The following is a 12084-nucleotide window of genomic DNA, read 5'->3' as shown; positions in this document are numbered from 1 at the left end:
ACAGAACAATCCAGCTGCACTGCTCAGCCAGTTGTCAGAAACCAAAATTCTGACCAACAGCAGCACATCTTGTGCCTCACTGACACAGCTCTGTACACCCAAGGTATTGCAACACAGGACTCGACAAACTGAGCTCGGAAGTTCTCATGGAAGACTGAAGTGCAGATGGCCAAGATGAACATGGAAATGCATCAATGTAGCATGGCAATAAAATAAAATTTCAAAAGAAGCAAACAGGTGATGTATAAGGCTGTGCTAACCAACAAGATGATTATCTGGGATGTTCTTGAAGATCACTTTACATTCCCTGACACAACTGTAGACAATTTATAAACATTAGAATGTGCAACAGCTCACTTCAGGGCTGAATGCTAAAGAAGAACCAAATGGTTTTATTTCCAGAAAGAGAAAGGTGGAACTGCTGTGTACTGGGGAGCATTGGCAGAGTCTGTGCACAGACTCAGACCTAACTAGGATGGGCTTCTTAAATCCAAACTTGTGCTGAAAGGCATTTGCTGCCAGAGCCCTCGGCTGGGACTCGTGTTTGCTCTGCAGCACTGTAAGAGCCCTGATACCCACAGATCCCAGCCTGCCAGGAGCCATTCCTGCACTGAATGTGACCCCAGAGAGCCAGGCTCAGCAACAAAGAGAAGTGTCCTTTCACTCAAAGCATTAACTGAAACAAGGAACCTCTGCAGGAAGGGGGTGGGGACAGGAGCCAGATCCAGCTCCTGTGGTGCTTTAACTCCAGGGACATTTACTGGCTTTGTCATGGCTGCACGTGAGGATTCTTGGCACGCATCCTGACTCCACTGGGACACCTCCTGTCAAGAAGGAGCGAGTAAGCCATGGAGCATTCAGCCTGCACCTATGTAAAATAAAGAGCTGGGATCTTAGACAGTGTATTTTATTTAGTTTTAAAGGAAAGCATCACATCCTCTCCCCAGGGGTTACACCCTACTCTCATTTACACCCCTGCCTCTCTGGTGCCCAGAAATAAAATTGCTGTAGTGCCATCTGGACAGGACTGAGGCCAAAAGGGGGCCCAACACAGCAAGATCACAACCCTGCATGAGGACTAAACTCCCAGATAAATCTAGATACTGGTTTTGAATGGTTTATTTCACGTTTATTTGTCTCTGCAGTCAATGAGTCCATTCTGCATGGAATGTTATACAAACTAACCTTAAGGCTTTTATTTGTCCACAGTCACACTCCCCCCCTCCCAGCCCTTCCTGCCCAGCTCACTCATGTGGATTATCTTTGGCCTGGTACATAACTCTTGCTAATGCAGCTGATTTAATAAAGTTGCCGTGCTGAGACCTGTTAGTATAACTCGATGCGTCATACCTGTCAGGTCCTAGTGCTCTTCTTCATTAGGATGTAATCTCATTACATCTCAATTACTCATATAAAGGACGCTTTCGCTGGAAAATCTTAATGCTATTAGCGACATGAAAAACTCACAGTAAATAACATGAAATAAATGTGTCACCTTAAAGCAACTGAGTGTCAGTGGGGAGATTCAAATAAACAAAGATTAAAGTGAAGCAAATATATGTCCAAGGGGCTGCTAATTAAATAAAAGTCAACTGATGGGAAGGAAGAGAAAAGCAGCAGGGAAATCTGAAGCCAAAAGATTAAACCAGTACCAGTAAACCATACTGAAAAAAGGTTTCTGTTGCTGCAAGTGATTCTGTGGCTCACAGTCCAGACCACGAGCGGTCATTGGCTGTCCGTCTGCTAATAAAGTTTTTGTAGTTTTGGTAGGTTTGGGAGCGGTAACTAACCCGTGGAGATTCCTGGTCTGAGGGCAAACCGTTTTGGGAAACTTGTTCTCCTTTTGTCCCATCCCTGTTGGAGAGAGGAAAAAGAAAAGAAATTGTATAAGGTTCTTGAAAGTCACCCGTCTTGTTCAACAAAATGAGATTTTCTTACAGAATATTAATTTCAGAAATGCAAGTATGTTCCTGAAATCCTCAGGCCCAACTGAATAAATCCAGTGTGGAGTGAGATTTAACCAGACTTTACTGACAGTTACCTTACAAATAAACCTCCTCCTATCACATAAGCAATTTAATAAATCGCTTAAAATCTGTAAATGGTGCTCATCAAAGAAAAAAGCAAAATTGGTTCAGAAACTGCAATTCATGCCCCAGAGGACCAAAGCAGCATTCCCACTTTTGGGCCAGGGATGCTTGAGCAGTGACAACTGGAAAACGGGAACTTGGCACGGAATTCAGGGGTTTGGGAGAGGTCCTGTCCCCATAAACCACCAAGCCTTCTAACAAGGGTCATGTTACAAACCCACACAATCTCCTCTCCTTTCACAGCACATTTTCAGCCCAGGGGTTCCCCGATGGAAGTGCAGAGTCCAACTCACCATTGCTGCTGGGAGTCTCCATCCTCTGCAACCTTGGGCTCCGGGGTGGGCGGCTGCCTCTTCCGCTCCTCCTCCTCTTGCTGCCGACGCACTTCCAGCAGTTCCAGCTGGGAGAGAGGAAATATTTTTTATTTAAAAACACTGCTCATTTTTTGTGGGGTGTTCTAGAAACTAGCAACAACTCTGTATGGTTTTCTGGAACATTACTGAAATTAAAGTGAATGGGGATAAAATTGGAAGGCATCAGGCTTTAAAAGCATTTGTGGCACTGAACGTGTCAGGGAGGGCATCAGCATTAGACCCTCTGACAGCAGCTCTCCAGTGCCCATGTCTATTTTCCAACTCATTCTATTAGAACAAAACCCAGACAAACAAGAAAACAGCCCAAGTTACTAAAATATCCAAAAGTGAAATCTTCTTGTCTGCTTGCCAAACACAGAAATAAAATGTTTCCTGTCTGAATCCTTGAAATTACCCATCTCCATAAAACCAGCCTGATTTGTGAAGATGCTGAGAAACTCCAGTTCCTTTTGTCTGCAGCTGTGACACTCAGTGTGTGTGAAAACCCAGGCCACTTCAACTGTAGTGTCTAAAGCCAAATTGTTCTCCAAATATGGTAAAGCGCTCTCCAAGCACTAATGACTGACACTGCAGTTGTGTTCAAATTGGGGTTTGGGGTTTTTTTTGCTCATTGTGTTTTCCTAGAGGACAATACAGCCTTGCACTGGAGCAGTCACAACACAGCAAACACCACTGTCATCTTTAACCGAAAATAACCGGCCAACCAGTACAGCAGAGGGCTGGAGCAAACTGTTCAACTCTGAAATTTCCCTCTGGGTCATCACTCCCAGGCCTGAGACAGCTCCTGCTTACTCTTAAGATCATTTATCATTTAGGCTTTTTCCTTGCAGATTGCTGAGTTCAAATTAACCAGGGAGGATTTTTAGTATGGCTGGAAATAGGAAACTTCAGGCTCTGTGTGGCTGGCTGAGGTCGATCAACAAACAACCAAGAAATGAAGACCAAGCTGGTGATGCTGGGAGCTGTTCCAAAGCACCAGGAGTGGCCAGGGAGGTTCAGACACTCACCGTGGTCAGTCTCTCCAGCGCTGCAAACCTCTCGTCCCAGGTAGCCGCGGATTTCTCAAACGCTTCGTGCCGCTTGATTAATTTCTCCACCTCATCCACGCTCTGCCCTATCTCACGACTGGACAGGTAGGGCTCCTGTCCCAGCAGCCAGGCCTCAGCCACACTTGCATCTCTGGAGAACTGGTGCACCTCCAAAACTGGGCAGAGAGGGCACAGGCGTCAGTGCCATTAATGTCACAAAGAAGAGCATGGTGGCAGCTTTGGGATTTATCTAAACCCAGCTCAGGGAACAAAGTACATGCACTTGGCTAAGTGCTCCCCTTAGCTAGGTTCAGTGAAACTGGTCACTGAAAAGACTGACATTTCTCCTATTGGCTTTGCTTTAGGAAAAACGCAAGTTTCATTTTGCAAGTTTAGTGTGGTTTTTTGTTCTACTCTGCTGTAACCTACTATTTTCAGCATAGAAATTGGAATGTGACACCAGCAAATACAGTAGAGCTACAGCACCAAGCTCCAAATTTGATCATATAGAGCAAGACCTCTTGGTTTCAAACTCATTATTTAACAACAAACAGCTGTGAACCTTGCAGCTATTCCAGCACAAACACACTTCCAAGCACCATAACACAAAAGTGAGGAGCTGCAGGTTTTTTTCAATGCTCAGAAAAGCACAATGAAGAATGTTAGATATCGCCCAGCCCAAAAGAAATCCAAGGGTGTCCTTACTCAATCGTAGCCACTCCCATCTGTCTTCCCATTTGTCAATCATTTCTTTTCTCTTTTCTGTCAGCTGCAGGAGCTTTTCCTTGATCTGGATGGAGAGCAGAGAGCAGGGCTGTTACACAAGCACCAGGCAGCAGTTCCCCCCAACCCTGCACTGACAGACACTGCACAAATTCCTCAGGAAGTGACTTCACCGTGCAAACAACAGATGTTTTTCTCTTCCAAGTATAAATAAATGTGACATTTCCATTAAAATATCACATTTGCATAAGTATTCAGGGTCTGTTAAAAGCTACAGCACACAGAGTATTTGATAAAAGGATGTAATGGGCAAACAAATGTAAATAGTGCAATCAGGCACTGAATCTTCTGCCCTTATCCAGTGAATAATGCAAAATAATAATAATAATGCTGTTCAGGACTGTTGCAGAAGCTCTCCCCTTCCTGAGGGAAGTGCCTCGAAATGTTTGGTTACCCTCCCTTCCCCAAAGGGAGGCAGGAGAAGCAAGGGCTGAGCCTCTATCCTATGGCCTAGACACCTCAGAAAATAAATCAAGGCTTTCAGCAGTTGGATATGGTTCTCTTAATATTCCTTGAATTTAGTCCCTACACAACAAACATTTTCCTGCTCATTCCCCTAGCAGGTCTCTCCACAGCATTCCATTTCCCCTGCAGAAAGTACAGGCTGTCTCACAGCTGCCTTTGCCCTTGCTTAAGGAAGACACCTTTCCATCCCAGAGCCATTCTCTGCAGAATGGAATGCAACAACTTCTTTGCATTTTTTGGGCTGAAAATGACACTTTTAATCTGGATATCACCTCTTTTACCCATCATGAATTCCCAGAGTGAAGTTATACCCTGATTTCCCGACAGCACATAAAAGCCCTTGTCCCTAAGGTGACACTTGTCATTACTCCTCTGTGGGTGACACGGGACAGGTTCCTCCCTTGTAAAGAAGCCCCAGGAGCCCATGGCTGTATGCAGGGAGCACGGTACCTCCTCAGATGCATAGTGTTTCCTGGCCAGCAGAGACTTGCCAAGCTCAATGCACGTAGTGAAGCTGTCATTCCGGGCATCAATTTCTGCTTTGATCCCCTGGTGATTGTTCATGAGCAGTTCCACGGATGAAACATCCCTAAAATGACCAGAAACAGAGATTTCGGAGTCAACAGCTGCTCCATTTTTAAACTGACTCACAACTCCATCTGGAAAAAATGATTCCTAGACTATCTTTGTAGTTCAGGAAGCCTTTCCCAAGGAACAGCACCATTCTGGCCTGAATCAGAGATCAAATAACCCCGGTGTGAGACCAAATCTCTCTGGGTACAATTTTCCGTGGCAATTATTCCAGCAGCCACCCACATGAGCGAATTGCTGCAGCAGCAGGCTCTGAAAGCCACTGTCAGTGATACTGAGCCCTACAGATGTTCCTCAGGGGACCTGCAGCCTTATCTTTGGATGGAGAAGGATGCCTTGCATTACCTTGGCTTTTCCTGGGCTTCTATCTGCCGGATAACGTCTTCCATCCAGAGCATGAGGTCCCGGACCATGCTGAAGAAGCGGAATTTGTCTCCTGTGTCCACCAGCCTCACCCTGCGGCCCTCACAGGCATCCAGCAGTGCCTTCCATGCCTCCAGGACCTCGTTTTCCCTTTTCTGGATGTCATCAGCCTTGTCCCCGGCGTAGGCAGCCTGGAGGCGTGCTGCATCCTCCTGCAGCTGTCGCACCTGCAGCAGGGTGGGAGAGACAAAGCCATCAGTGGGTTTGTGACTCCTGAGTCACAACTACAGGGACACTTAGCTGCTCATTCATCACCTGAGGGCTTTCTAAAGTCACTGCGAAGGGATTAGGTCTGTTCACACTAGAAAGGTCTGTGCTGTTAGTGAGCCAGTATTATCCCTCAGAGAACACCTCAGAGTAGGGTCAAGGGACCCCCAAAATAGCAAAGATTTGCCACTGCCTGAACTGGCTGTGAGACACAGTGCCAAAATCAAGTGTCTGTTACATGTCAGGGCAAATGGGGACCATTTTCATCATCAAATTCCCTTCCTGTCATACAAGGGACAAAAGCACCTGGGAACTCTGTATCCAAACCACTACTGCAGCTGACAGAGGTTATTTTTCAAAAATGTACATAATGACTTCAAAAAGAAGAAAATGTGGAAATGTTAAGAACCTTCTACTATTAGAAACCTTTTCCTTTCAAACACTGTCTTGAGATGGCAAATGCTAATTCCTGACTGTTTTCCATATTTTGCAAGCCAGGAAACATTCTATTAGCTTTTGTCTAATAATTAATTTTTTTTAACATCAAATCAACAGCCTTCTACCTACAGGCACAGAGACCATGCCTTTCTCAGAATGATCCACCTTGGTGCTCTGGCTGTTTCACCCAGAAATTATCCTAAGGTCCTTCCCCACAGCTCTGTGCTGTGATTACATATTCCTTCATTTAGGTCTTGATTATAATTACCTTTTTGAGAGACTGGGATTGATGTTTTGTGAATGTCTCCCATTTTCTGTAAAAAATCTACAGCTTCTGAAAGTAAAACACCTGGAAAATCAAATGCTTGCTCTATCTCCTTTGTTTTAGTGTAAATTGCAACATAACAGAGAATTGGCGGGCAGCTGGGCATAAAAGCTCTTTCCTGACCTACTGGGATAAATACAGTCAGTTGTAATTCCTCCATTCCTTAAGCAACTTGCTCCCTTCCCAAATTCTCCTTGTGGCAGCTGAATATTGTATTTTGATTTAGAATCCCCCCTGTGCTGTATGAGCAGCTGCCACCTTCTACTTGGCACACCTTAGCTTCAAAAGATTCAGAATTAGATCAGGTTTGGAAGCTTTTAAAAATCTTAGCCTGAACTGTGGATTTTAAATCTCTTTTGCTCTCAGGATGCACCAAGAAAGGCCATATTTAATTCAGAATGCCCAGGTTGATAACCAAGACAGAAAGCCTCTGTGTAGGTCTTTGCCTTTTAGAAAGGAAAAATAAACAGTGCCTGGCACAAAGGGTTTGACTGGGGCTTTTTGGTGTTTTTTAAAACAAAAAAAAACTAAACAGACCAACCAAAATAAAACCAAACCTCAAAAAGTCAACCAGGCTTATACATTCCTACATATTTGGTACTTTAAATCAATACAGAAGCTCTCTGCCTTTCTCATTTCTTCTTCAGCCAAGGACAGGAAACGGAATAACATCCAACAACTGCCAACACGTTCAGAAGCCCGTGTACTTACAGATTGCTACTTTAGATATCAACTGAATGCAATGACAGAGCAGCAGCCAGACAGATAAGGAAAGGATGCAGGTGAGGTTATTCCCACAGCACTACACGTGGGAAGCAGCTGGCAGCACTCTGTCTCCCAGCCACGGAGGAGCCAAGGGCAGCAGCAAACTCTGCAGCTCAGGTTCCCACACCCACAGTTCACCTGCCACACACCTGGGTGCCCAAGGCCTGGATGTCGTGCTCAAACGTCGTGTGCATTCTCTGTAGCGTTTCCACCGTGTTTTGGTCTCTACCAAGCTCCTCGGGCAGTTTCTTATGTTTGTCTTGGATACGTCCTAAGATCTCCTTGGCATCGTGGTAAAATTTGTGCAGTTCATAAGAGGCTGCGAGGATTTGTGTTCTCGTGTCAATGAGCTCCAGGAGATCCGCCCAGGCCTCATTGAGTCCGTCCTTCCACTCGGCGATGGTGGCAGCGTCCGAGTGGCCGGAGTTGATGAGTTCGTCGGCCATGTGGTTGACGGTATCCACCCGCTCCTGCCCGATGTTCCCGGTGTCCCGGGCGAACTCCCGGAACCGCTCCTGCAGCATCTGCAAGGCACACAAAGAGCCTCATGCAGCACTGTGGCTACAGAGAGAGACGAGTGAGCCGAGCCACCCCGGTGAGCAGCAGCAGAGAGGCCCTCCAAGGACTCACCGTGACGTGTTCGTAGTCCTGGCCCAGCTCGTGGGACCCTGCCACCACCTCCCTCTCGGCAATCCACTGCTCCAGGTCATCCACCTCGCGGTTGAGCTGGAACAGCCGGTGCCTCTCGTCCAGCTTGCCCCTCCTCTCCTCGGCCAGGTCCTTCAGGCCCGCGTAGAGCTTGTCCACCTTGGACTGGCGCATGCTGATGCGCTCGCTGGAAAAGCAAACAGCGCTGAGTCTGCACTGCCTTTGCAAGCAAAGCCCAGTGGGGAAAACTGCAAGGAATAAAAGTCCCTCGGGATATTTAATCCACAGAATGCGTGTCTGCTGCAGGCAGGAATTTGACTCGGATGTATTGGACCAACCCTCTGCTAGCAGAGGTGACAGCGATAGCTGGGAAACTTGTCTATCCTGCACTGTAAACCCCTGGCTTTAGAGAGGGGAGGTGGAATCCAGCTCTCCATTTGTCTGGACACAGATCACACCAAAGTCTTCTCCCAAAGCTACAGGCAGGATCTGAGCTGCTGAGGCAGGGAGCAGTTCCTTTTCAGTTAAACTCTGCTTCAGCACTCATGGGTTTCTCATGGGTTTCTCACCCCTTAAAGCTCAGCATTTGCACAAGGGATGAATATTTCTACTTGCTGTATCTTTTGCCTCTATTTTGTCTGAGCCATACAGTGCTGTCAAAGTGCCTTCCATCTGCCTTGTAAAGCTGATGATGTTATTCCAGTACTCAGACAGCTCAGCCAGGAAATGTGCTCTCATCAGAAGCGATCATGACCACAAGAGAGTGCTTCAGAATTAAATAACAACCTTCCACCAGAGGCAGAGTGTGTCTGGCCTAGGCCAGTGCCACCTTCCAGCCTGTGCAGGTTGAGCAGTGAAATGCATCAGCCTCAGAGTGGAATCAGCTTTGGAGCTGAAGCCAGTGGAGAATTCTGTCTGCTGAGCTGCAGCTCTTACAGCAAAATGGTTCTTAAGCTTCCTGAGTTCTCCCTCAGGGAAAGCAATTTATGAAAAGTGAGATAAATTTACCAAAAGTAAAATGTTAATGTGCCCATGTTTAAAGCATCTGATTCCAGGCTCTGATTCTGCTGGAATCTCAAAGAGAAGAGGCAGATCTTGGGGAGCACTGCAGAGGGATTAATGACAGTGACCTTCTCTCCTGGACATTAAAGTTGGTTGGAAGAGCAGATCTGGACCTTGGCCTGAGGACTGCTCTGCCTCTGTGAGGTTCAGCAGTGCTGCCAACACCTGACACTGCCACCTGCACAGGGGACAGGCACTCCAGGTGTCCAGAACCACCAGAAATCAGCAGCTGCACATACTGACCCTGTCTCTGGCCAAATCTGGGTGGTCCAACTGACACCTTGAATTGAGTGAGGCTAAACTCCTCTTCCTCTGTATGAGCCTCTGAGCTACTTACTCTCCCTTTGTGTGTCAGAACCACCCAAAGGGACTGAATTACTAAAAGAACTCATGATCCAATTAAAAATGGCAGTTAATACCTTTCTGGGTGATTATCTGCCACCAAAGTTCTGCTGGTCTTTGAAAGCTGGTGCACAGTTTCAGCATAATCTTCTACAGCTTGTTCCAAAATCTGGTGTTTCTTCAGCATGGACACTGCACTCTGCTCATCCTGTAAAGGTGACAGAAAATGACAAGAATTATAAGGAGCTGCTCCCAAGTACAGCTTGAAGTCCTTCTGCCAATGGTATAGTACAGTTGATGTCACAGCAAATAGTACCCCCAGAAAGCAAAATAATGAGTGAAAGAGAGAATGCATCACTCCCTCTAGGGTGCAGAACAAAATTACATCAGCTGGGCACTGAGTATGTTGAGTTTCCTCTTCTATGAAGCTTTTTATGTGTTTCCACAACACTGGTGCAGGGCTCAGAAACATGGAACAGATTTAGACACACCACTAGTCAGGCATCTCAACAACAGCATGGGGCAAAGAAAAGAAATCCTACACAGTCCGGGCCAATAGGTTCTCCATCAAAGTGTCTGGAGAAGTTCCAATTGAAACTTTCTATGCACTCTTATAGCTAAGAAAACCAGCCTCCTACTCTCAGTGTTAACTGATACTGTCAATAAATCTTCTCAATACAATATTTTGCATAGTGAGCTATTTGCAATAGATAAAAAGGAAACAAGCCATTTTTAATGGGAGACTGAACACCTGCAGAATGAATTCTCCTGATACAAACCTGAGCTTTATTTTACCAGGGCAGGAAACATGGTGCATTTATGTTGATAACAAACAAGCTCCAGCACTAACACCTCCTTGGAAAACAGGAGTTAACATTCTCTTTGGTATGGTGTGGAGCTGGGAGTCAAAGCTGATGGTCACTGGGAGTCAAGGTGGTGGCAGTGGTAGCAGCTGACTGACCACCAGGCCCCGTTCCACAGCCAGGTGCGTTGTGCTGTCACTCAAAACCATCAGAAAACTGGACCTAACTGGACCACACTGGCAATCCTGACCTGGCAGGGAAGGCAGGCACAGAGTTGCCCTCTGCAGTGTGAGGATGTTGCCCTGGTTCCATACAGCACAGCCTATCCTGCACACTATCAAAGACGTCAGAACAGGTAGAAGCCATGATCACTTGGCTTCACCAGGAAGTTACATTTATTTATGTTACCATTCCATGGCACCACACCAAATTACATCACCTGACTCCCTCCAGCAAAGCAATTAAGGCCAAAGTGGCGTCACTGTGGAGCTGCTCACCTTGGCTTTCTCTTCTGACATCATGTAGAGCTCTTGCTCACTCATCCAGGCCTCAGCCTCGGCTGCATCGAAGTAATACTGCTGAGCCCTGTGAGACTCCTCCAGGCGCTTGTGGCGCTTCTCTGTCTCCTCAATGAGGAGGTTCCACAGCTGCTTCAAGTCTGCAAGTCTCTGCTGGATGACTTCAGCATTGGGGCTGCTCTCTGTGATGATGTTCTGACTCCTCTCAAAAATGTCATCGATACGAGGCTGGTGACCCTGGATTTCTTTCTGAAGGGTCTGCATGGGAGAAAACTGACTGATGAGACAATGCACAAATGAAAAGAAAATGCAAGCCAGGGGTTTCAACTCCAGAGGGGCAGCAAAACACACACCATCAGCTCATGTGGACAACTTGGGGCTGTGCCACCCCCTGTGGTCACGCCACAGCACCCATTGTCTTATCCCAAACATTTCCTTCCCAAATTAGTCAGCACTAAGGAGAAAAAGCAGGTATGGAGATGTAACAGCACCTACTTACCTGGTTTTTCTTTATTAGTAGCTGCACAGTCTGGAGGTTGTGTCCATGATCAGTAGATGTAGCTATGGGCATCCTCTCTCCGACCCACAACTGAAAGAGAGAGTACACATGATTTTAAGCAACCCCAGATACACTTGGGACAGCAGAGAGAGGCTGGCACATACAAGCTGCAAAAGGCAGCAATATTCCAACATTTTCCTACTGGCTGGGGAACGGGATTTCTTTGATACTCACAATTTCATCTTCCACATCCCGGTTGAACTGGTGGATCTCTTTGGAAGCCAGCAGGTTGGCCTTTCTCTCATTCAAAGGCTCCAGCAGCTCCAAGAATTTCTTCTCTACAGTAAGGCGTTTGCCATCGACTTCATCTGTGCTCTTGCCCTCTTGGCTCAAAGCCCTTGCCTGGCTTTGCAGCTCCTCTATCTCCTTCTTACGGACATCCATTTGATTCTCCAGCATCTAAACAGAAACACGGCAAAAGGGTCCTGAAAACCAGGATGAAAGCTGTTCATACAATTAGGGCATATCAACAGCTTCCTCAGAAGGGAGAACAGATGCTGGTCAGTGAGGATTTACCATGTTAATAACCATTATCTGATTGTTGCTGGATGAACTTCTTGTTCTTCTTGAAGACATATGAAAGAACAGGAAGAAAGAAAAGCAGTTCTTTTTTTTTCTAAACTGAAAGCCTGCCCTGCCCATTCCTTTTTGTGCAGGTATCTG

The 12084-nt window shown here is 46.4% G+C and overlaps 1 protein-coding gene across 3 annotated transcripts in view; it reads right to left on the bottom strand.

The window, feature by feature from the left end:
- The window catches only part of SPTBN1 (spectrin beta, non-erythrocytic 1), a 116487-nt gene that overhangs the window by 8144 nt on the left and 96259 nt on the right, over positions 1-12084 (bottom strand). For all 3 annotated transcript variants that reach the window (XM_084203481.1, XM_084203482.1, XM_084203480.1), the window contains exons 21-32: positions 11596-11820; positions 11362-11451; positions 10842-11120; positions 9619-9749; positions 8120-8324; positions 7639-8013; positions 5677-5921; positions 5191-5329; positions 4198-4282; positions 3472-3668; positions 2384-2490; positions 1791-1854 (exon numbers count right to left, since the gene is read on the bottom strand). In XM_084203481.1, the coding sequence (XP_084059607.1) occupies positions 1791-1854; positions 2384-2490; positions 3472-3668; positions 4198-4282; positions 5191-5329; positions 5677-5921; positions 7639-8013; positions 8120-8324; positions 9619-9749; positions 10842-11120; positions 11362-11451; positions 11596-11820 (2142 nt within the window). The remainder of the gene's footprint in view (positions 1-1790; positions 1855-2383; positions 2491-3471; positions 3669-4197; positions 4283-5190; positions 5330-5676; positions 5922-7638; positions 8014-8119; positions 8325-9618; positions 9750-10841; positions 11121-11361; positions 11452-11595; positions 11821-12084) is intronic.

Source organism: Fringilla coelebs (assembly GCF_963513975.1).
Source record: "Fringilla coelebs genome assembly, chromosome: 3".
In the NCBI taxonomy this organism is placed as follows: domain Eukaryota; kingdom Metazoa; phylum Chordata; class Aves; order Passeriformes; family Fringillidae; genus Fringilla; species Fringilla coelebs.
Note: the sequence above shows the minus strand (reverse complement) of the source record. Positions and strands in the feature narration are given on the sequence as shown.